General features: G+C 51.5%; 1 protein-coding gene across 1 annotated transcript in view; it reads left to right on the top strand.

Annotated features, from left to right (window-relative positions):
• SLC16A2 (solute carrier family 16 member 2) overlaps nt 1-18,553 on the top strand; it is a 35,713-nt gene extending 17,160 nt beyond the window's left edge. Inside the window, exons 2-6 of the mRNA XM_015626727.2 lie at nt 9,465-9,609; nt 13,419-13,881; nt 14,288-14,431; nt 14,923-15,151; nt 16,370-18,553. Of these exons, the coding sequence (XP_015482213.1) occupies nt 9,465-9,609; nt 13,419-13,881; nt 14,288-14,431; nt 14,923-15,151; nt 16,370-16,590 (1,202 nt within the window). The 3' untranslated portion in view covers nt 16,591-18,553. The remainder of the gene's footprint in view (nt 1-9,464; nt 9,610-13,418; nt 13,882-14,287; nt 14,432-14,922; nt 15,152-16,369) is intronic.
• The last annotated feature ends 6,123 nt before the right edge of the window (nt 18,554-24,676 follow it).

Raw genomic sequence — 24,676 nt, 5'->3', positions numbered from 1 at the left:
GGTGGATCCCAGGGCTGGCTGAGCTGTTCCAGCTGGGAACCACAGCTCCATGTCCTGGTGGATCCCAGGGCTGGCTGAGCTGTTCCAGCTGGGAAAAGCCATTGCAGTGACTCACATGGGGCAGCTGGCAGGGCAGGGGCTGCTCCCAGAGTCACACTCCAGCCCTTTAGGACTTTCAGGTGTGCCCCTAAGAGTGGCAGCTGGATTGCAGCCCGGGAAATGGTGGCTGGCTGATCACATATCCCAGCACTGCTGGCCCAGTCCTGGTGCTCATGTCCTGGCAGGTGCCTTCCCCCTTCCATCCCTCCATTCCCTCTTCCATCCCTCCTGCCCTGTTTGTGAGCAGATGAAGCATTGAGGTGAATTTCTGAGGCTCCACCACCCCAGTCCCTCAGCTGCACAGTCCTCCCAGTTGTCTGTGGCTACAGGAACTGGTTACCAGTACAAACCTGCCAGTTACCCACGGTGGGGTTCAGAGGAGATGACACATTTTGGGGCTGGAGGAGCAGAAGGGGATCACAGCTCAGTGCTGGGGACAGGGGATGGCTGTGGAGAGGTGTGAGTGCTGAGCTGTTCCCAGGCTTTGTGACCTTCCACCAGTGGCTGCAGGAGGTTAATCATAGTCAAAGCCCAGTGAAGTTTGGTCAGGTCATGGCTTTTCCAAAGGCTGAGAGCTTTGCATGTGCTGCAGCCTGTGTCTGGGGCCAGAGCTGACCCACAGTGTCCCACCAGAGTTAATCATTGCCACCAGCTTGGAACCTGCCTGGCTTCAGCAGTGGGAACTCTTTCCCAAAAAACAGGGTGAGGGGCCTGGAGGAAATCCCCAACCCACCAGGATGCATTGGGCGGGGGAGAGCAATGTCCCTTGACCTTGACCTCAAACCAAACTCTAACCCTGATCAAGACCCTAACCCTGATCCAGACCCTCACCCAGACCCTAACTGCAATCCTGATTTGTGCCTGTCCCAGATCCCAAACCTTTGCTGTCCCTTTCATTTTATAACGTGGATATTGTGTCTATCATCCTATTGGAAATGGGAGAACCTGGAGCAGCCACTGGCAGCCACTCAGGACCCCCTGTTGGGCTCTCACTGCCATCTGCACCTGCAGCTGGACAGAGAGGAAGGATCTGATCTGCTTTGGCCACCCAGTCCCAGCTGGGAGGTCCTGGGGGCTGCTGCTCCAGCCTCCAGCTGCTGTGTTAGGAGATGTGGCCACTACTTCTGGGAGAGTGTAAATCCCAAATCACTCCACATGAAGCACAGGAATCTTGAGACTTGGATTCTGGCTTCCACTGGTGAGGGCAGGTTCTCCAAAACGGAGCTGGATGCTGTTGATGGGTTCCCCACAGTGCTTTTCCCATCCTCCCGCTTCAGGGTTCCCATCCTTCAGCTGCATTGCAGGAGGTACCTTGAGGTGCATCACATCTGAGGGTAAAAATATGTATTAAAGAAAGGGAAAGATGGACAAAATCAGGAGGGTCTGGTCTTGGCACTGTGTTTTTGGGAGAGCTCTGGGATCCAGGGGGCAGCCAGACCCTGGGCCAGTGCTGTGCTCACCGCCGGTGTCCTGATGCTGGAAGGAGGTTTTTATGTATATATATATAAAAAAAATACTTTCTTCTCCCTGTGGGTGTGTTTTGAAAAGGGGCTTGGGAACAATGAGGATTAACAAGCAGATAGAGAATTAAATGCAGGGTTTGAGTCTTCAAATGTGTGCACATTTCAGAGCGCGTGTTTGTGCCAAGATAAACTCCGTCAGGAATAAACATCGTTTTACATGAAAGGCTAATTACAGATTGGTGCTCCGCGGGTGGGAGGAGGGAATTTTCACCAATTAAAATGGAACTTCTCTGTTTTCTGTAAAATTGCTGGATGAAAACGCAGCCAGGGGCTGGCGAGGCGTTTGACAGCACAGTCAAGGGGGGATATGCTCTTCCCCAGGATTTGTTTTTTTCCCCCCTAGTGCTCAAGAGTCTTTGCCAGTTCATTTGGGCAGGAGCTGTGGGAGGGCACTGGTTTTGCCCAACAGCAACTGAACGCCAAGAGTGCCCTGGGCTCTCACCCAGGGAGATGGGACATGGGCAAACATGGTCCAACCCAACATCCCTTGGACTCACACAACATCGGGAGAGCTTGGAGCAACAAGATCCTCGGCCTCCTCGGGTGTGTAGGTCATGGAAAGATGTCTGGATGGGACGTGGCCCACGTTGAGGAGCTGCAGCTCCTGTTTGTTGGGTAACTTTAGTGTGTGGTAGGTGAATCATCCCTCAAAAATTGCAAGCCAGAGGCGACACAGAGAAGAAAAACCTTCCTGGCCTGCGGAGCGGAGTGCTGGGAAGAGAACTCCCGCCTGGGCACATGGTGGGTTTCAGCTGCAGAGCACATGCTGCCTTGTTACTTTTGGATGGATTTCACAAGGATTTGCATTTCTGGACCAGCTCTGGAGCCTCTGAGGCTGAGGCTGTGGATGGGGAGGATGTGATGCAGCCCAGAAACCAGCTCTAACGCCATTTCACTCTAGCCAGGGTCGAGTTTTATGGGTTTGGAATGAAATGGATGAAAAATGTGTCTGGGACTGAGTTTCTCTGCGATGTTGAGCTCAGGAACCCCAGGCAAACACTCCGTGCCTGCTGCTTGCTGAGCAAAACCACAGATTTGTCTCCATCTCTACTTATTGTGGCCACAGGGCAGCTCATTTTGGGGCTTTTCTCTCACATAAGCTGAGATCTGTCACTTAGTGGTTGCAGGAGGTGGCCTGGGCATCGTCTCTCAAAAGTCCCCTGCATCCTTGAGAGTGAGGGGAGGCAGAGAGACACAATCAGGAGAGGCGTGGTGGGGTTTTTAAAGCAAAGTGCATTCCCAGCTCGCTCTGCTCCAGTGCTCTGTGCTCCTGAACCAGTTCAGAACTGGTGTTTTAGAACTCCCCTATGGCAAAGACTGGATTGACACCTGCTGGGTCTGATCTCTGGGAAGCTCTTGGCTTCTCCATGGTCATGGGACCATGGCACAATGACAGGAGTTTCCACTTCTACAACATTAACATATTTCCTTACCCTCTCCTAATACCACCATGAGCAGGGCATTGAAAGGGTCTTTAGCCAGACCTTGCGTTGAATAATTCCTCTGAATAATTCCATTTATTCCAATTTTCAGGCTGTTGTGGAATTGTTTTCAAAAGAGGGGGGGCTGGGGGGGGAGAAGTCAGCCAAACCTGATAAAGGACGACTTTGTTCTGAAGCTTTAGGGTATGGTACCAAGCAGGGCTTGCTATACAATTAATGAGTTTAGCTGGCTTTGAGCTGCACGTGATGCAAAGTGGCTGCCACCACAATGCCCTGCCACCACCAGCTCCCATCCAGAGAAACCTGGCTGCTCCAGTTTGGTGCTCCCCAGCCTTGGTTTGGGGTTCCTCAACATCAATTTGGTGCTCCCCAGCCTTAGTTTTGGGCTCCTCAGCATCAATTTGGGGCTCCTCAGTTTGGGGCTCCACAGCTTTGGTTTGGTGCTTCTCAGACTTGGTTTGGTGCTCCTCAGCATCACTTTGGTGCGCCCCAGCTTCAGTTTGGGACTTCTCAGCATCATTTTAGAGCTGTTCTGCATCAGTTTGGTGTGCCCTGGTGTTGGTTTGGTGCTCCCCACTTTCAGTTTTCAGCTCCTCAATCTCAGTCTGGTGCTCCTCTGGTTCACTTTGATGTTCCCCAGCTTCAGTCTGGGGCTTTGCAACTTTGGTTTGTGGCCTCTTATCTTCTGTTTGGTGCTCCCTTTGGTTTGAAGATCTCAGTTTGGTGGTCTCCAGGTTCAGTTTGGTGTTCCTCAGGTTTTGGTTGGGATTACCCAGCTTTGGTTTGGGGCTCCTCATCTTCAGTTTGGGGCTCCACAACTTCATTTTGGGCCATTTTGGTGCTCCTCAGCTTCAGTTTGGTGCTCTCCAGGTTCAGTTTCTGCTCTTCAGCTTCAATTTGGGGTTCCCCAGCTTCAGTTTCAAACTCCTCAGCTCCGTTTTGCTGCTCTCCAGCTCAGTTTCCCATCCCACCGTGCATCGTGGTGGCTTCCTCAGCTCTGACTTTTGCATCTGCCTTTATTTAAGCCTTGACCATCCGTCCCTGGGACCGGCTCAGCCCGCGGGGGGTGTTGAGCACATGGGGCTGGGAGCGTTTCAGGCTTCACTTTGAGAGCACAAGGGGATGACGCAAATGGCTCTTCAAGGGCACGAGATGAAACAGCTGCTTGGTTTTCATTCCAGATGTGCTGTGGGAGCCCTGCTGAGGGGGCACGGCTGCCTGCTCCTCCTCAGCCTCCTCCTGGGAAGGGCCACGGGGTTGTCTGGGCTCCCAGGCCACCCCAAAATCGAGCCAGGTAGGGCTGGGGAGAGCTGTAAGGTGCGTGATGAGGTTTGTCACAGCCGCTGAGCTTCCCCGTGCCTTGAACGAGTCAAAAAGTGATTTATTTCTTGTGGGAGAGGTGCAGGAGGCAAATTACCTTTGGCTGCCTCATCTCTCCTCTGAGAAGCGCCAGGTGCCAGGGGAAGGTGACCCTGTGCATCTCGTCCCTGTCCCCTCCAGCAGCCACCCTGTCCCAGCTGCGCGGCGCGAGCGGGAGAAGCCGCGGGAAGCGAGGGAAGACACTTCCTCCAGCGGCGGATCTGAGGTCACCTCCTGGCCCTTGATCCCTCCAGCCCGGGGTATTTGGGTCAGCGGGGAAGCACAGCTGAGAGCGACGTCCCTTCCTCCTCTCTCCCTGGAGATTCGGTTTTAAAGGAACAAATGGGTTTGGCTTCAAGCGCTGCAGTCTGATTTTTTAATGATGTTTTTTGGAACAATGAGCTAAATACCGGCAGGGCTTGGATCCACGTCTCTGATTTTCTTCCTTTCTCACCTTCCTGCTCCTACCTTGCTCTGCTCTCAGAAACCTTTTTCTGCTTAGGAAAATGCCAGCAACAGGGGAGTTTGTCATCCTGTTGGATGGTCTGGCTGGAAAGAAAGCTGATCTGGTACCCAGGTGGGACCACCTGGACTGGCCCTGAGGGCCCTGCCCACCATGAGCACACAGACATGGTGCTCACAGCCCTTAGGGACCCCTCAGCATCACCAGCCCCACTGCAGGGGGAGCTGAGCCCCCCAACCCCCATGTGCCTGTCCTCCTCTGCCACGGGGTCCCCTGGAGCTTTGTCACCCACTGGTAGGAGGAAGAGAAGGTGACCAAATCATCCCTGGTCCCTGCTCCACCATGGGCACAGTTGGGTGCTCTTGGGCTGGAGGACAAGTGGGCTGGTGGACAAGTGGGTCACCTCCCCAGTTTTCACTCTGTCCCAAACCCAGGCTGAGTGGTGTTGGACAGGATGGATCATCCTGGCCATGCTATTGCAACTGCTGGAAGTGTCCAAGGCCAGGGTAGATGGGACTTGGAGCAACGTGGGATAGTGGAAGGTGTCTCTGCCCATGGCAGGGGATAGAACTGGATGATATTTAAGGTCCCTTCCAATCCCAACCCTTCTGATTCTATGATTCTGTGATCTCTTACACCACTGAACCGCTGTTCCCCCTGGAGAACTTCAATCACTGCCTTCCCTGTCCATGTTGAAGGCCACATCGCTTTGGATCAACCATGGGCCACCAGCTTGGCTGCCTTTGTTATGTCAAGGTGGGAAGGAACAATTTGTGGAGCTTTAGCTGGAGCTTTCCCCTTTGTGTCAGAGCTGCTGGTGGAATGTTCTCCTTGGTCAACCACACTGCTCCAGCAAAGCAGCACCAGCCCCACACTGAGCTCTTCCCCTACCCCAGAGCATCCCTAGGACCACCAGGAAGGTGCCATCAGCTCTGGAGGTGGCTTGGGCTGGGGTGAGCGCTGGGGCTGGTGCTGTCTCCCAGCCCCCTGGAGCAGGGTGTGAGTCCTGGGGCCGGTCCTGACTCCTCAGCTGCTGCTTCAATCCCTTCAGGAGGGGCTGTGGTGGGAGCAGGGTGGGATGGACAGGTCTGGGCTCGAGGTAACTCTCAGTGCCAAGCAGGGTCAGCTGTCAGGGAGGGACAACACACCTTGAGTCACCTCTAGTATCAGCAGCCCCCAAATCAGAAGTCACGTGCATCTCCCCTCACTGAAAGCAGAGTGCTTTTATACCTTTTGTTTCTTTTAAATCTAAAAATATGGTTTCTGAAGCATTTTGTGTTTCTGTCAGGACATCTCTTGCGTGTCATCTGTCAAGTTTTTCTGTCGAGACACCCCTGTCACCAGCCAGGTCCCCCCATGGCACCCAGCTCCAAAACCAGCTGGTGCTCCCAGGAGCTGGTTGGACTCACTGCACCCTGAAATGCAATCAAGTCTTAACCCGATCCCTGTCAAAGTTCTGGCAGCTCCTGAGCTCCTTCCAGCCCCATCCTCAGCTGGATTCTCTCCATAGCTTCTTTTAGGACCTGCTTGATAAGACTCCATGCCTCATGTGGGGGCTTGTCTGTGTGTTTCCATATCTCGCCCAGCTTATCAGCCACAGAGGGTGGGAGGTGGGGCCAGGCTGGGAATTAACCATCCCATCCAAACCCTCTGGAAATCAGAAGCAAAAATCGCCCCCTTTTTTCTCATGTGGCTTTAAATCAAGAGGTAACTTCTCCAGCTCTGGAGAAGCTGTAGGAGGGGAAGGTGCTGAGCCCTGCCTGTTTTCCACTGGAGGAACGACTGCCTCTGCCCTTCACATCCAGCAAAGTCCAGGAGAAACTTCAACACCACAGACTGCCAAAAATAAACTCTTCTTTCCCTGGAGCTGATCCAAGGACCATGCCCAAAGGGGCAGGTTTTGGGGCTAGACTTCACCTGAACTCCATTTCTTTCCCAGCTTGTGCTTTCCTGCCGTGGCTTCCCCCATCCTTGCTCCAACCCAGCTGAGTGGAGATCACTGGGGATAAAACAGGGGGGGAGAACTGTGCACCCCACTCTCCGGGGGTGTTTTGGTGTGAATGATGCCGGGAACGGAGCCGGCACCGAGGCGGTTTTTCTCCTGCCCCCAGATTTTGCCGAGGTTTCCTTCCAGTGCTGGAGCTCGCCCAGCCCTCCCGGCTTCCCGGGGCTTCGCTGGGAAGCGCTGGGAAGACAAAACCCCGCTCTGGAAGTGAGGCTATTGTTCTTACTAATTTTAACTGGATGTTCTTCCCCAAGCCTATTTTTATTCATTGCTTGTGGTAAGCCCTTTCTCTAAGGTAGAGCAATTTGCCACAGGACTTCTTTATTTTTTTTTTTTTTTTTTGGTGTGTTTACCAATTTTAATTGAGAGATATCTCCTTTTTACAAACCCAGAGCTGGAGGAGCTTTTAAGCACCCGTTGCTGAGCCTCCTGCCCTGGGTTTGCTTTGATCTCTGCAGGTGAGTGTGCATTTTTGGGGCCAGAGATTGATCCTGCCTATTTGCATGTAAATCCCCGGGTTATTAAGATCTGAATCTGGCCCTTTAAATTTAATACTTCGCTTTATGCTTTTATTTCCTCGTTTCTTAAAGCAATTTCCAAAAATAACAAACTTCAAACATGACGGGGCCATCTAACGTTTTACTGCCTTGGCTGGAGTAGAAGGAACATTTCTGGAAGTATATTATCCAATTTAACGAGCCTTTCCCATCCTGGCGTGGCTCCCACCCCTCACCCCCTCTCGGAGCTGTTTTGGACGGCTCTTTGGATCCGTGCCACCTAATCCTATTAGAGGGACTTTCGTTACACTGTGCCTTGTGTTTATAACCAAGAAAATCAGCTGGAGAGGGGGGTCCTCTCCCTCTCCCTTCCCTTCTCCCGTCTTTTTTTGCCTGGAGTTGAGATGAGAGCCCAGCCAGTCCCACGAGGTTCCTGTGCAGCCCTTGCTTTTGATTTTATTGCTCCACTCTGCATTTATTAAGGAAGATTTTGAAGTAAATTGGGTCCTTGTGAACTTATAATTAATTTGGAAGGGTCAGCTCTTCCCAGCCTGGGGAGGGCTTCATTGTGTGGTCCTTTTGTGAAAGGCAGAGGTTGGAGAGGCCGTTCTATAGCTGGGATTTGCTTTTAATAGGGACCTGGCTATTTTTTGAAGATCTCACAGCTCAGAAAGGACCATGAGGGTGTTTTTATGCAGGGCTGTGATGAAAAGGTTTGCAGAGCCCTTGGCTTGGGTGCAAAAAAAAAAAAAGAAAATTTAAAAAGCAACCCTGAAAAGAGGTAAAAAAAAGGTAAAAGGACCACACGTCCTGGGGCTGTGCTTGGCAGCCCAGAGATGGCACCTGGAGCTTGGAGATGCTCCAGGAGGTGCCCTCACTTTGGTGCCAGCGCTGGGGGCTGCTTGTCCCTCTGTCCATCCTGCTCTGCCCCACACACCACCCAGGGGACCTCTTGCTTCTCCTTAGAGCTGTTAGAATTGAAATCATTCTCCTTACCACATTGCTTTTCTTGAAATCCTGTCTTTCCTCCCCATAACAGCCACATAAACCATTAAAAGGAGGAGGTGGAGGGCAGGGAGAAGGTGGAAGACAGAGAGAAGATGGTGGACAAGAGGAAATGGCCTCAAGTTGTGCCAGGAGAGGTTTAGGTTGGGTATTAGGAAAAATTTCTTCACTAAAAGACTGGTAAAAGACTGGCACAGTCTGCTCAGGGTGGTGATGGAATCGTTTTCCCTGGAGGAAATTAAAAGCCATGTGGATGTGGCACTTGGGAATATGGGTTAGTGCTGGGCTTGGCAGTGCCAGGGGAATGGTTGGACCTGAGGATCTTAAAAGGCATTTCTAACCCTAATGATTTTACAATGGGATGAAAAAAAAACAACCCTGTGAATAATTAAAATTTCTGGAAAAAAAGACAGACAGACAGACAGACAGACAGACAGTGGTTTTCTCCAGAGTGGGCTGGAAGGAGACAGGGCATGATGGTCCCACTTGGACATTGTCTGGCGAGGTCAGGGGTGGAATTTAACTTGGGATAAACGTGTCTCCATCAGCTCAGCTGCAAGGAGGAATCCTCACTGAGCGTGGGGAGAGGGGAAGGTGAGGAGTGCTGGCTCTGGGGAGTGAGGGAGGGCTGGGTGAGAGTGCTCCCTGGGAATGCAGGGCCATAACTCAGGATAGGAAACTCTCCCTAGCCAAAGCTGGGAGAGGACTTGGGGATTTTGGCTGTGGAGATTCCTGATGGAATCAGTGCCATCAGTGGGGGATTTTCCCACGTGCAGCAAAAGTTGTTTGGAAAGAGCATTGAAACTTGGTGCCCTCCCTGGGACACAGTAACCCAGCAGAGAGGAATCCAAGGAAAACCTGTCCATGCTCCATCTGTGGTTCCACCGTGTCTCTGCGTCATTTATGAGTTGCACTGCTAATTAACAGCACTTAACACCGTTAATTAACTGTGTGATAGGGCAGCCTCTCTGCCAAGACACCTCCAAAGCTGCAGTTGGTCCCTGGCTGATTTCCCACTGCCCCTGCTGGATGTCCCACCCTGACCATCACCTTTCTCCTCTCTCTCCCCAGCATGGGTCGGCTCCCTGGCCATGGGGATGATTTTTTTCTGCTCTCCCATCGTCAGCATCTTCACGGACCGGATCGGCTGCAGGACCACGGCGGCCATGGGAGCTACCATCGCCTTCATCGGGCTCCTCTCCAGCTCCTTCACCAAGTAAGGCTGTGGAGGGGACACAAAGCTCCTTGGAGAGCTGCTCTTCCTCTCTGTCAACCCCCTGCAACACACTGCTGCTGCCTTTGGGGGCAAAGCAGGAGGTTCCCCTCCACACAAGAGGTGTCCTGGCATCCCTACAGCTCCTCTGTGCCCAGCCTGGTCCCCTCCAAACTGAACCTTGTGTCCTTAGGTAAAAAGAGGGTGAATTTTACCCAAGTAAGGGGCTGTATTTTCTGGGATTTCAGCACTCAGGTCCCTTGTTTGATCTCTTAAATGGCAGGAGAAGTTGGTGTGCCTCTCCTGGCAGCTCCAGTTTTTCTCACAGAGAAAAACCCTGCTCCTTTGCAACCATTTTCACATTTGGTGCTGAAAGTAAATTAAATCTTGAAATAATATTTGGTGGATTATGCTTAAGAGGGAGTTTCTGTGCAGGGCAGACAGGGAGGGGAAGGCAGACAGGGTTTGGAGCTGTTTGTGGTGTTCCTGCCCTGGCTCGTGTGTCTGTGGCAGCACAGGGTCACTGCTGCTCCTGGTTTTCCATACCTGATCCCATGCCATGAATTTCTGCTGGCAGGCACTGGCCAACGTGCATTTGGATGGCAGGTGTACCTTGTGTGTCTTTCCAGCCCAGAAATCGGGGTTGGCATCGTTGTGGGAGCAAAAAGAGGTCACGTCTGGGGTAATTTATGTGACACTTATTAAACACAGTCTCAGAGGCTCCATGGAGACACCTCCAAAACAGCATTTGCCCCACTTTTTTCTGAATAAAAACGTTGTTTGGGTTGGATTTCAGTTAAAATCAATATTGTTTTAATTAAAATGCTTCAAGGAGTGGGTTTTTAAAGCAAGTACACACCAGTTTTCCAGAGGGTGACTTGCCCGCGCTGTGCTCCTCCTGGTCAGCAAGACCTTTGTGCTCATCCCAACCCTGTTTCCCTGGATCCCCAGGTTCTCACCTGTGGGATCCCCCCATCATGCTGGGAGTGGGGATCAGTTCTGATCAACATCAGAACTGTGGCCAGCTGCAGATGGGATTTTTGCGATGATAAAACCATCTCGGGCAGCAGCGTGGAAGGAACGACGGTCTGCATCTTCCTCCTCAGGTGCCACCCTTGGTGTTTCCAAAGGGTGCAGTGGTTCCTGAGGGAAACTGTGCCCTGGCATGCAGATCACAGGAGCTTCCCATGTAATCTTGCTTTCCATCTGATCAATGGAGCTTGGACTTTTCTCCCCCCTCTACTGGAAAATGTTTGTGCAAAGAAAAAGGGCTCGTGGGACCACACCACTGCCAGGGGCTTGTTGTGTTGGGCTTCAAAAAAATAAATCCAACGCTACAGGCAGAGAGGAATATAATTTCCAGGAGAGCTACAGGACTGAAATCCCCGTTTCCTGGCTCTCACTCTTGGACCACATTCCTCTGGCTGCCTTGTAAGGGAGAAAGGAGCCCCTCTGCAGCTGGACCACAGCGAGGGAAGCTGCGACGGCAGAGCCGAGCGGGGCCAGAGGAGGAGCAGGGAGGCTGTGGGATTTGGCAGCTCTCCATACGGATGGTGAAGCTGCTCCTGAAATTCGGGCCTTGTGGCTCCAGCTCTCCCAGAACAATGGAAAAGCTTTTTTTTTGGTCCCTCCTGCCAAGCTCCGCCACAGCTGGAGATCAGTCCCGTGTGATAGAAGCACTGCTGCAAAGGGGCACAGCCTGGTTTTGGTGGGCTCAGGCAGAGCTGGATCAAGGCTCATCTCCCCTTTTATCTCCTGGTTTCTCTAAAATGGGTTTGTTTTGTCCAAATGGAGGAGCAGCAGCAGTTCCCAGCAATGCTCCAAAAACCCTCTGAACCACCAAGCCTGTGTGGCAAGACCCCAGTGCCCGGTTCAGTGCCTCTTGTCTCAAAATCTTGGGAATTTTGTATGAAAACCACTAAAGAAACCAAATATGCTGAAAAGCAAAGCTCTGGAGAAGGCTGGATGGGTCAAGTGAGGCTTTTCTTCTCTGCTGCCTTGCTCTGAGGTGTGTCCTGCTCTCTTAACCAGCTCAAGCCATCAGAGACCTTTTGTGCCCTCAAGAAAAGAGAAATCCCAGTTAAAGCTTTAGCTTCCCTCCAGTTTAAGGAGGTTGGTTTAACACTAGGAACAGGAGATGATGGCCAGCTCAGCAGGGCTGTCTCCACATGTCCCCAATGCCCTCTCAGCCCTCCTCTGCACTAAGTGCTCTGTAGCAAGGGTTGGGTCCCTTTTCATCTGCTTCTCCTTCCCCTCCACAATTTCTGCCCAGTTACTCCTGCACAGAGGAATCCCCCCAAACTTCTGCCAGCAAGGATGGACCAGGGCTGTTCCCACTGAGAGCTGGAAGCAAGAGGAAGCCGATGGAGGGAGGCCTCCTTGCCCCAGGAGAAACAATTCTCCATTGGCAGCCTCACAATCCGAGGAGACGATGCCGCCCTTCCCACCGGACAGCAGCTGGCTGATTCCCAGTGAGCAGCCTGGGAAATCCTGGCTCCTTAAGAAGCATGGCTGAAAGGAGCCTCTGCTCATGCAGGGGTGTCTGAGCATCAGCAGGGAGCAGATGGGAACTGTGGCATTTGTCTCCACTTCTCCGACACGTCAGCTTAGCTGCGGCACCGGGGCTGCTGTGACCAGGCCAAGGCTGGTGCGTGGGAGGTCGGGCACGGCCAACAAGGACCAGCTGCTTGCCTGGCTCCCACAGAGGGGGCTTCTGATGTGGTTTTGTTCTGGAGTGGCTGGAAATTGCCTTTCATGACATTCATTTGTCTCGGAGCTGTCGGGCACGGCGACCATGCTCTGTTTTCTGCTTGGCAGGCTGGAGGGATGGGCGTGTAATGGAAGGAATGATGTGCTTGTAAAGGTTTTCCCAACTTCCAGCTGCTCTGGTGGATGTGGGCTGTTGTCTCCTCACTTGCTTTGGGAGCAACACTCCATTGCTCCAAAGGTTGGAGCACAGACCCTGCTTCTGCAACACCCTGAACTTCCCAAAGGTTTTCCTCACAATATCCTCCCAGGCAGTATCCCATGGCAGACCTTTGCAGCTGGATGTATGGCAAGGGTTAGGAAGAAAAAATCCTTCATCTGGAGAGAAACACAACAGGTTGTTTGTGCTGCCTAAATCCAGGCTACTTTGTCAGCTGCTTCTGTTGGGAAAATTGGGCTGGAAATTGGGAGGCAGCTCCTTCCAAGGGTTTTCAGGACTCTCCATCTGCTCTGCAGAGCAACCACTCCCTCCTCGAGTGCAGCCACCAATGTAAGGTACAAATGAGATCTATTAACTGTCTAATTTAAGCTCCCAGAGGAGCTTAAAGAAGAAGAACTTAATTAACCAGCCTGGAGCCTGGGCAGAAACACCACATTTCCTTCTTACGTGCCTAATAACCAGCAGGGCTGGTGCCTTCTGCTTCCAAACACCGGGTGCAGAATGTTTTCAATTAGTCCTTTCAGTGGAAAAATTAAAAGGATTTCTAGCTAAAAATATCCCACCGTCCTTACCTTAGAAAATCTTGTTTGCTGTAATTTAAAAACCACTGAAGTGAGGTCAGCTTCCCAAGGAGGCCAGGTTGGCTGCTGCCTTCTCCTGGTGGCAGAAAGCACTTCCCAGCTCCACTTCATTTTGCTGAAGATTTCGTGTGCCAGCTGTTAAGTGAGGATTATCCTCCCTTTGCCAAGGGAATAAGCTCCTTGAGGTCAGACTGTCTGTGCAGCACCTGTGGCATGTGAGACCCAGGCCTTTGCAGGGCCGTGAGGGGGGAGGCTCCCTCACCTCTGCCTCACATCCCCTCTCCCGTGTGTTTTATCCCCACCAGGTCCCTGGAAGTCCGTTATTTCACCTATGGGATCCTCTTTGGCTGTGGCAGCTCCTTCGCCTTCCAGCCCTCGCTGGTCATCCTCGGGCACTACTTCAAGCGCCGCCTGGGCCTGGCCAACGGCATCGTGGCCGGGGGCAGCTGCCTCATCTCCGTGCCGCTCCCCTTCTTCCTGAAGATGGTCGGGGGTGCCATCGGGCTGGCACACACGTTCCAAGTACTCAGTGCCTTAATGCTCATCCAGATCTTCTTGTCCATGACCTACCGGCCCATCCTGACGCCTTCCTGTGACTCTCAGCATGACGGGCACGACAAGCTGGGCAGCCGGAGCATGAGGCAGCAGTGCTGGGCCCAGACCCGCAAGTATTTCAACCTGAGGGTTTTCCGGAGAAAGACCTATCGGATTTGGGCCTTTGGGATCGCTACTGCTGTCCTGGGATACCTCGTACCTTACATGAACCTGGTAAGAGCCGTGGCTGGGGCTGGAAGGGGAGGGAGGCCCCTTTGCCCAGAGGGAGGAGGAAGAGGAAGGTGGGGATGGGCAGCAGAGGCAGAGGCACCAAAAGCCTCGAAGCCAAGAACTGCTGCACATCCTGTAAACAGGAATAGCGATGGATATGGTTTTGCTCTGTCCCTCCTGTGCCAGGGTAGGCCAGGGTCACTTTGCAGCGCTCCTGAGGACCAGCACCAGTAGCAGGAGAGGAAGGGCCTGCTGCTTTTGGGGTGGGTGGAGGGTGCAGGTCAATGTGAGGGTCACACAACCACCCCAAATCCATGAGCCCTCTGCAGGAAATCTCATCCCTTTTGGGGAGATGAGAGGGATCAATGTACTGCAGCTTCACGTCCTTGTGTCCTTCCCTCCATCCTAGGTCAAATATGTGGAGAAGCGATTTCAGGAAACCAAGAAGGACTGGATCCTCCTGGTTTGCATTGGGGCCATGTCGGGGCTGGGGCGCTTGGTTTCGGGCCGCATTGGCGACTGCATTCCTGGGCTGAAGAAGATTTACCTGCAGGTACGGTGTGTCCAGCCCTCCACGGAGGTGCTGGCCAACCACAGTGGGGCAGGGATGCTTTCTCTACATTGGTGTCCACACTCTGCTTAATAAGTGTCAATCACAAAGTCTTTACCAGCCACTGTCTGCTGTGAGGGAAGAAAATTTACTGCAGAAGTGTGTAAGAGGAGTTACACATTTGACCTGAGGGATTGGTGTCTGCTCAGCAATCAAACTCAGCGGTAGCAACTCTTCCCAAACTACCAACACCCTTTCACCTCCTTGTGGTTTTTGAAGAGCAAACTGCTGAAATCTAGCAGCTAATCCAGCAGCTAATCCTTCTTAACCCTTCTTAAAAGGTTGTTCTTAAGGGCCTCTCCTAGACAGGAGCAGTGGCTGGATGGCTTTGCTGGGTCCAGGGGAGGGAGCAGTGACATTGACCTGTTCAGTGTCATCTCCATCACCCTTCCTGCTGCCCATCCCCACTCTCACGCCCGCTTCCCTCTCCCCAGGTCGCGTCCTTCATGCTGTTGGGTCTCCTGTGCATGATGATCCCCCAGTGCCGAGGCTTCGAGGGCGTCATTGTTATCTGCCTCTTCCTCGGCCTCTGCGACGGCTTCTTCACCACCATCATGGCCCCCATCGCCTTCGAGCTGGTGGGGCCCATGCAGGCGTCCCAGGCCATAGGGTACCTCATGGGGCTGATGGCCGTGCCCATGACCGCGGGCACGCCCATAGCAGGTTGGTGACACCACGGGGCTGCACCGGGAGCCAGCAGTTGGGAAGGAGATGGTGGTGGCAGCTTTCGCCCTTGGTGGTGTTTTGGTGTGAGACCAGAAGTGCTGGTTGGAGTTTTCTGGTTTATCAGGTCTCGTGGAGGTTGAGGAGTGGGGGTGGCACCACTTTGTGCCACATCCCGTGGCATCTCAGGGCTGTTCTCAAGGCTGATGGAAGGTGATCACTGGGGGAACAGTGAGCCAAGGTTACATTAAGTGATTTCTGTTTGCAGCTGAGCTAAAAATTGGCAGATAATAATTTGCTAGAAGTCCTTTTAGATGGAACTGAAGTTGGAGATGGAGACACCTGAGCCTCCACAAGACCTGGGTCTGTGTTCCAGCACAGCAATAACCCCAACGTCCTTAACGGCAAGGGCAGCGCTAAGCCAAAGCTGGATAAGCACCTCCGATCTCTCTGCTTCCGGCAGCAAAGTTCACTTTAACGCCCTCGGGAAGGAGCGTGGGGTTCACAGACCTCTCACTGGGGAGGTGCTGCACCAGGGGACCCCTGAGTGGGGCTTGCTGGGTGAAGGGGCCCTTTGCATCAGCCAAATCACCAGGGAAGTGTCCACAGAGGAGACACCCAGAAGGATTTTCCAGCGCTGATCGATGGCCACGTGTTATTCCCCAAGGATGCCTGGCTGTGTTGGAACTTGCCAGACAAATGCAGAACCTTGTTGGGTTTTAAAGGCTGGGCCATTGTTTGTAGCTGGCAGCGTGTATTTCACAGCTGGAGATAAAATATCCATGAGGGCAGGGCTTCCAGGTGGAGGCATTCAGCAGAGGAACAGCCCCTGCCCACATTTCCCATTGCCTCCTGGCTGGCAAAGCCTCTGGGAAGAAGTGTTGGGTTTAACACGTCCCAGCTTGCCTTTGGGATTGTCTGGGATGTGGCCGATTGTGTCCTGTTCTGGTGAAACAAGAAGGATGGCTGAGGCTTTCCTTCTCCACTCCCTTGGTACACAGTGTTGGCTGAACACATCCTTTAATCCAGGGTGTAAAAATTCCAAGAAACGCAAACGGGAATAAAAAAAAGATTATTTTAAAAACCCAAATCTCCCCAAATCTCCCCAAATCTGGTGGGTGACGCAAGCTGCACTCGAAGGAGGGAACAAAACAGGTCATTAGTCTAACGAGCTCATTAGACTGATGAGGCCCTAACTTCACCCCTCTTCTCTTCCAGGATACCTCAACGATTATTTTGGGAATTACGACGCGGCCTTTTACTTTGCCGGGGTGCCGCCCATCATCGGCGGCCTGGTGCTCTCCGTGGTGCCGCTGGTCCACCAGAGGATGCTGAAGAAGCAGCGCCTGGATTCTGGCAAAGACAAGATGCTGGTGTCGGAGGCGGTGGTGAACGGGGAGCTGCTGCCGGGCTGCCCAGCCTCCGAAGCGCACATGTGACGCCGCTGCCGGCTCTCCCCGGGACACCAGCAGCCTCTCCGTAGCCCCAGCACATTCCCAGACGGACCGGAATTCCCAGTGATCGCAGATGCACTATGTTTGTAAAGGAGAAAACACAAAAAGTTCTTCTAGTTAAAGGCTTTTAACTAGCAGAAATGCTCTTTTTTTTTTTAATGGCACAATTTTGATTTCAAAGCCACCTTTTTTTTTTATTATTATTTTTTTTCCCCCTTCTAACCATTCTTCTAAGGAGAACTCTCACCAGGATTCAAACTTGATCGAGCTCCCGCTCCTCTCCCTGGTTTTCTATACGTCACGACAGAGGTTTACAGCAAATAAATGCCTTTTCCAAGCAGGCCACGGATGGAACTTGTTGAACCTTGCAGCTGTCCATCCTCCTCCTCCTCCAGTGTCACTTGGGTGTCACATCCAAGTGAGACAGCCCCTTCCCCGTCCAGCACCTGGGGCTGTTTTGGAGCCAGAGATCCGAAGGAGGAAACGCTGCTTTAGTCTGATGCACAAACCAAATAAATGTCAGCGAGTCCCGCTTTCATCTTCTTCTTTCCTCCTTTCCCGCTGCTCTCCCACACCCCCAGGGAGCTGCAGCTGGGATGACAGGGAGCTGGGCTGGCTCCAGCCATCGGAGTCACGCGGGAGCACAACCTTCCTGCAAAATATGCCTTAAAAACGCGTGGATGAGACCAGCAGGTCCCTTGGCCGCTTTCCACCTCCGTTTTCCCACCCAGCAATTAACGACTGGGCTTTTGAGCTGCGAAAGAGAGGGGCAGCTCCTTGCACAGCCTGCAGTGCCTGGCTCCGTGGGGCCAAATCCGTGGGATCGCCACCAAAGTGGGCACCTCGGTGGCTTTGAGGCATGCAGGGCTGGGACAGAGCCCCTGTGTCATGGATCATGCTGGGACGTGGCTTCCCTGCTGGGCTCAGGGGCACCCACGTGTGTGGGGATGCTGCTGGCCCAGGGCACAGGGTGCCACTGATGTTTTTGGGGGCCAGTTGTGTATTATTCAGCAATAAGCATGAGTCAGTGTTGGTGGGGAATCTCACTTTTCCAAAGGGTTGGACAGTCCCAGTAGCATTTAACTCGTAGCCCGTGTGTTGTCACTGAGCGGGTGCAGGGTCAGTGCTGACCCAGGTGGAGAGGGAGAGAGTGCAAGGAAATCACACAGCCAGTGGGTACCCACCACACTGAGGGGCAGCAGAGCTCAGCCTCGGGCAGGAATCCATCAGTGCCCACAGATAATTGTAGAAATTCAAATTGCCCAGAGAAGCTGTGACTGCCCCCTCCCTGGAAGTGCTCCAGGCCAGGTTGGACAGGGCTGGGAGCAACCTGGGATAGTGGAAGGTGTCCCTGCCCATGGCAAGGGGCTGGAATGAGTGTGCTTTAAGGTCCATTCCAACCCAAACCATTCCATGATTCTATGATCATCTCCAGGGCTTGCTAATGAGCGTGGCTAATGAGTGAGAAGGGAAGTTCTCCTGCCCTGGTGGGTCCCTGTGTGAACAAGGACAGCTGGGACTGGGGTACCTTTTCCTGGGAGAGAGCAAGAAACAAAAATCACATTTATCCATCCTTCATCAGATTTTCATTTTGTTCACGTGTTCACTAAAAAGCTGAGATGTCTGAAGAGGGATGTGTGGCGTGGGAATCATCCCTTGGTCTCGGGGCGAGTGTGGGGGTTTGTAACACCAGGACAAGTCTTTGCTGTGGAAATTTGGGCTCAGTGGAGGCCCCACCCACGGGCAGCAGTGGGACTTTTGTACATAATAGGCTCAGGACCCTGCATGTCCCTCTGGCCCTGTTTTTAATCTCTGTTGGCTGATGCATTTGTAAAGTCTTGTGGTCTTGTGGCCCTTCTGTCCCCGTACGAGCTGGAAAATTACCTGGTGTGTTGTGACGTGTCTGTTTATGATATAAAATGAGATGTCTACCTGTCTCTTTCTTGGATGTGCTTTACCATGACTTTCCTACCCTTCACAGACTGCATCACATCGTCTGCTGTGGCTCTGCTGAGTTCTGGGAGCCACGGGAGGCAGATGAAGCTGCAGGAGGAGGCAGGGCTTGAGCCACGGAACCCCAGCTCCAGCTGGGATCTGCCAGACTTAGCCCAGGGCAGGGCGTTAATGTGGTGCTTTTTGGGTGGGAGCCTTGGTAGTGGGGCAGCTTCAAAGCCCTCTGACAGCTGAAGGGAATAAAAAAACTCCTCATTGTAACTCCTCCTGCGAGTTTTGGGGCATTAATTCACATTGGAGCTTGATGAAATTCACGAAATCATATTTTGGACCTTAATACCCCCCAAAGGAGAGATTAGGAGAGATTTAAATTCCAATAGTAGTTTCTTCAGAGCAAGCAGAGCATAAGCAGAGCTGTCTCCAAGCCCCATCTGGGCTGAGGGAGCAGCTGCACAGCAGAGCCCACTGATGGCTGCACCCAAACTTTGTGTGGCAAAGCCTCCCTGGCTCCCAAGGGGATTTATGGTTCAAATCCCAAATTTCTGCAGAATTCCACTTGCCTTAACTGCTCCATATGCCTGCAAAGTTCCTTGCCCTGGGAGGAGCCTGCAAGGGGTGCTTAGCCCTGCAGTGGCATCAGAGCAGCTGTGTCAGCCCAGGAGGGGTGCTGGTACCCACGTCTGCATCCCCTAAATTTTGAACTTTCCCCATGGTTTTTATTATTGACCCTCCAGGAGATCCTATCCCATACCAGCCTTCCAAAACCACACTCAGTGTCTTTGTCTGGTCGAAATCCTGCCCTTGGTGGACACAAGGACAAATTCTGCAGCGGGGAAGGCAGGTTTGGAAAACAGCCATGAAAGGTCTCCTCATCAGCAAACACAGATGGGAATGGGAAGGGCAAAGGTTGGAGCAGTGTCAACATACAGGGAGTATTTGAGGCTTGTTTGTCAGATTGCTGCTGCTGCTGCTGTGGGTCTAGTTTGGTTTTTTTTTTTGAATACCAGGCAGTTTGCAAGAATTCCTGCATGTGAGAGGTGGGATTTTGTGATTGGAGCTCCCATGAAACAGGGAGGGGTTGCACTGCTCCCCAAAAGGTCCCTTCAGCCTGTGGTGGTCTGGTGGTGACGCCAAATGTGTCCCCAAGTGCTGCAAAAAGCTTCAGCCCAAAGGTCCTCCTGTTCCATCAGGGTCATTTTGTCCTGGCCCAGCACATCCACATCCCCTCTGGGGCTGCCTTTACTCACTTTTCTAATTAAGAACCCAACCTTCTCCCTGCCCTGCGAGTGCCAGGCTGTGATTCCTGCCCCTCTCCCTTGCTCTGGGAAGGGAAGGGGGAGCCCAGCACTCCAGACTCGGCCAGTTTTGGGAGCCAGCAAGGGAAGAGGAGTGGGCTGAGCCCCTCGGGTGGGAAAGGGGTGAAAGGGAGAGGGGAGAGCCCCAGTTCACCCCTTGGTCGGGGTGTTTGCAGAGCTGCAGAGCCTTATGTAAGTGTGCAGTGAGTACAGGACGTGTCCCAGCAGCGCCTGCTCGGGGCTGGGCTGGGGCTGCCTCTTAAATCTTTACCTTAAGGGTGTTCAAAACCAACTTTGTTTTCTTTTTTTCTTTCTTTTTTTTTTTTCTTTCTTCTACTGCAGGTTGAGGCCTCGGGTTTAACTCCTCTCGCTCTGGCTGAGGGGATGGAGGGGGACAGCTGAGCTGGAAGGGCTCCAGGGATGGTTGTGTTTGTGATGGGAAGGGTAGCAGGGCTTTGGGAGCTGCCTGGGAAGTGCCATGATTCATGGCTTAGAGCTTTTTTCAGTTTTGAAACAATATGCAGGAGCTGCTCCACTGTAGCTTGCCCTGCCCTGAGGTCCTGCAGCCAGGCAAACACATGTTTCAAAGTCACAGAGCTTAAATTTATCAAATTCTGGCCTCTCTCCGGCTGGGGTTGAGGTTTCCTAACATTTCTCTGCTGTGGGAGCTGTGGGAAGGCCACATCCTAATTGCCAGCCAAGCACAGGGCTTTTGCAGGTCTGCTGTGGTACCCTGGGGTTTGGGAACCCCCAATTTCAGGAGGTTTTGGCTCTGCCTCCCACCGTGGTGGTTCTTTGGGGCTGCCACTCGAGGAGCTTCATCACCCCCTGGGCTGAGCTGCCTGGAGGAGCCGGCAGGGAGGTGGCCAGCAGCTGGGCAAGGACATTCCTGCCTTTCCCTGGCAGTGCCATGGGAATGTTCTGCGTGGCAGCAGAGGCTCTCTTTGGTACGTGGGTGCCAAGAGCAGTTTGCTCTGGGCAGCCTGATTTGGTGCTGAGGATCTCAGCTGCTCTGCATTTGAACCCTGGCTGACACTTGTATCTATAAGTGGCCATTTAATCCTCACCTGGATCAAGGTGAACAGGGATCAAATCCTCTGAATGCAGGGGGACAGATCCAGCTGAGACTTCTGCTGTCTCCCCATTCTTCACTGCAAACCTGGCTTTTGTGTGCTCCTGCACCCCACAGTTTTGTTTGGGGTCACCTTGATTATTTTAGCATCAATTATTTCCATGCTGGAAGAGTCTGTTTCTCCTTTTCCAGCTGGGAGCAGAAAATTGGGATGACTTTGAAAGCCAAGGCAAGCAGAGCAGCCCCTTCCCTCCACCTTTGTGACACCAAACGTGGACTTGAGCAGCTCTTTTGGTGCTTACAAGCCACCCTCGTACCCTCTGGGGACAATGATTGACAAGTGCTCCTTAAATCCTCTTCCGAGGTGCTTTGAGTAACTCCAGGCATGGAACTGGCACAGAGAGGGGCTCCTTGGGCAAGTAACAAACCCAAACAAAGCTGTTTCCTTTCTTTTTGAGAGCCCTTGGCAGGAAAGCAAAAGCAGAGGTGGATGGAGCTCTGAGAGGCCTTGGGTCTGCAGGGGTGACCCTGGGCCATTGCTTTGGGTTCTTTATCTGCCTGGCACGGCCACTGTGTGGACTTGAGCCCTGCTGACAGGGAGGTTATCACTGGCCTTTGGTGGGACCACAGCCCCTGTCGAGGGGGAGACTTTGTAGTTTTATTTCTGTAAATATTTTGCTGTGCCCTCAGCGCTCCCCTCAAGGCCAGACCCCGCAGTTGTCCCCACGTCCCCTTTTCCCGTAAACCTCGGGGGTGAAACCCTGCAGGTGCAGGGCTGGGATCCACCTTCCCAGCCGAGAGGAAAGGCACAAAATCCCTCCTGTTTTCTGCAAAACATGGCTTTGGAGGGGGCTCTGTACCTCCAAGCTTCCTCCTCTTTTTGTACCCTTCTCCCCAAGGTTCACCCTGCACCCTCCTGTGCCCGGCCCAGCAAGCACAGCCCCTCCTGCAGCATTAGAGACAAGATTTGGGGGCTGTTTTACCAGGGAATTCAGCTCTTTTTTAGTCCCTTTTGTAGATTTTTAATCGTGGTGTGTCAGATGAGTTGTTTACTGGAGTTTCTGCACTGAGGTGATGCTCCCCTTCTGGTGGGCCACGGCCAAATTGCCTAAACCCTGTTGGGATTTGGCTCCCGAGCACGTTCAACCCAATCCTTTCGGGAAAGAACACGACTTCTCCAGGCCTGAACTTTCCCAGCATATCCAGTTTCATCCATTTCAACCCGTTAGAGCCAGAGGCAGGATTTTTCTGGGGAGGCTGAGGGCAATTAGGAAATTACCCCGCTCCCCCCTCCCCTGCCCTGAAATCCAGCAGGATGAAGCCAAATATTTGCTTTTGGATGGGTGGATTTTGGAGCTGGCTCCACATAAGAGCACTGGGGTGGAGGTTTGAATTTTGGCCGTTTTGGGTAATTGTTTTTTGAAGCAGGACCTCCAAGCTTGCTGCCATCACCCCGCTCAGCAGATTCCAAAGTCACAGCTGGCATTTGCTCCCTTCTTGATGGAAAACATTCTTCCCGTGGCTTTTTTGGGGTGGGATGAACCCTCTCCATGTCTGTACCCACTAGAAAGACTCAATAAAAGGCTGCAGCACCGTTGGTAGCTTTGCAATCCTGTTTTATTCTGCTGTGCTCCAGGCTCTGAGATTTTTTTTGTGCTGTTTGTGGCTCTGAGATTGGTCCTGGGAGGTGCCCAGGCCTGCTGGGCACCCTGGGCAGAGCAGCAGAGCCAGTGGTCCAAAAGCAGCTGCTCAATTCAATGCTGAAATCAGATCCTGAAGCTTAAAATTACTCCTTTTTCCTTTTTTTTTTTTCTTTTGACATCTGCTCCTTGTAAGTGATTTATAACCCCTCAAAATTTTGTATCTGGAAGTAAAGTGAATGTGTCTCTTAAAAAGTATGCCTGTCCTTTCAAAATGTGAATTTCTGATTGTTGGAATAAAAAAAAAATAAAAAAGAAAAAGAAAAAAGCCCACCCCCTATTAGCACATTTTTTGTAATTAATGTTTTATGAATGTTGTTTAAAAGATTTATGTAGAATAAACCAGTTTAAAAAGAAAAGGGATTTGCTCCTGTGTTTTGCCAGGTCTCTCCTCATGACTGCTCATGGTTCTCAGCAGCTTTCCCAGATGCTGCCAACTCTCCAGAGGGGCTGGAGAGGCAAGGGTTTATAATGGGAATTATTTTTATTAAGTGTTTGCTGCACCTTGAGGAAAGGCTGAGTCCTGGAAGCTAGCAGGGGAGATGTTCCCATGAGCTGGTGATGGGTCACAGCTGCTCCTTGTCCCACTGAGGCATTTAGGAGTAAAAATGATTTTAAAATCCACCCCTGAGAGCATCTGGGTGCCCAGAGGGTGCTCAGGATGAGCCTGGAGCCTCCTGGATGTTTCCCATTCCCCTGGGGGCAGCTTTGGGTGTGGATTTTATCACCCAACATCTCCAGGAGCTGCAGCATCTTCACTCCATGGGGGCTTTCACAAAGCCACAGCACCAGGGCTATTTTTAATCATCATTAATGTGATTTCTCCCATTTGGCAGCGGTTGAGGGGCACAACGAGACCTTCCAGGTACCTCCTGGTCACAGGAGAATTGATCATTTTTGTCAACAGGAGAAGTTATGGGGAGGTTGGGAAAGATCAGGGGTGAGAATTCACGAGTGAGGTTACAGAGGCTGTGAGACACTGAAAACACAGCTTTCATCCAGGCTTTGCTATTAATGATTTGTTTATATGAGGTGCTTTAATTGCCATTAGATGAAAGCTGGCACGTGCATTAATTTTACATAACTCAGGTTTGTTTTTAGTTGTTTTTTTTAATGTGCACCTCAACCCTTTTTCAAGTTGGGAATATTTACTGCAAATAGTGTTTAAAAAAAACCCCATCAGGAGATAAGAGATGGTAAACAGAGATGGAAAGGGAATGAGAGCACAGCAGCGAGCTCCTGCAGAGGACTGTGCTGAGCATGCAGGTACAGAGCAAGGAGAGGGAATTCTGCATCCCATTCCTGGGAGAGGGGAGCACTTCACTTACAGGCACCAGAAAAAGCAGCAATTTTAGCTTGATATCAACATAATCTTCTTGGGATGGAAAATTAGGGGGGAGTTGGGAGGGTGCTGGGGTAAAAGTGGGATGTGCATCCATAGGGATATCCTGCCCTGCTGCTCCATCAGCTCTTCACAGCTCATCACCACAAATTCTGTATAAATAAATATATATACATACACATGGATGCATATGTATAGAGATATAAATTAATTGAAAAATCAAAAAATTAAAAATTATCTAGAAATAATATTATATTATTTAATTTATTGTTTCATTTATTTATTCTATAAATATATAAATATATCTTATTATTTAATATTTATTCCATTATTTATTTTATATATATATGTGTGTATATATAGATATAAACACACATATATATGTGTGTGTATGTGTGTGTAAAGATGTGTGTGTGTAAATATATATGTGTGTGTAAATATATGTGTATGTGTGTGTGTGTAAATATATATATGTGTGTGTGTAAATATATATGTGTGTGTAAATATATATATATGGGGGGTGGTAAATATATATATGTGTGTGTAAATATATAATATGTATGTGTGTGTGTAAATATATATATATGTGTGTGTAAATATATATGTGTGTATAAATATATATATATGTGGGGGGTGGTAAATATATATATGTGTGTAAATATATAATATGTATGTGTGTGTGTAAATATATATGTGTGTGTAAATATAT

Source organism: Parus major, chromosome 4A, assembly GCF_001522545.3.
Source record: "Parus major isolate Abel chromosome 4A, Parus_major1.1, whole genome shotgun sequence".
NCBI classification, from domain to species: domain Eukaryota; kingdom Metazoa; phylum Chordata; class Aves; order Passeriformes; family Paridae; genus Parus; species Parus major.
Note: the sequence above shows the minus strand (reverse complement) of the source record. Positions and strands in the feature narration are given on the sequence as shown.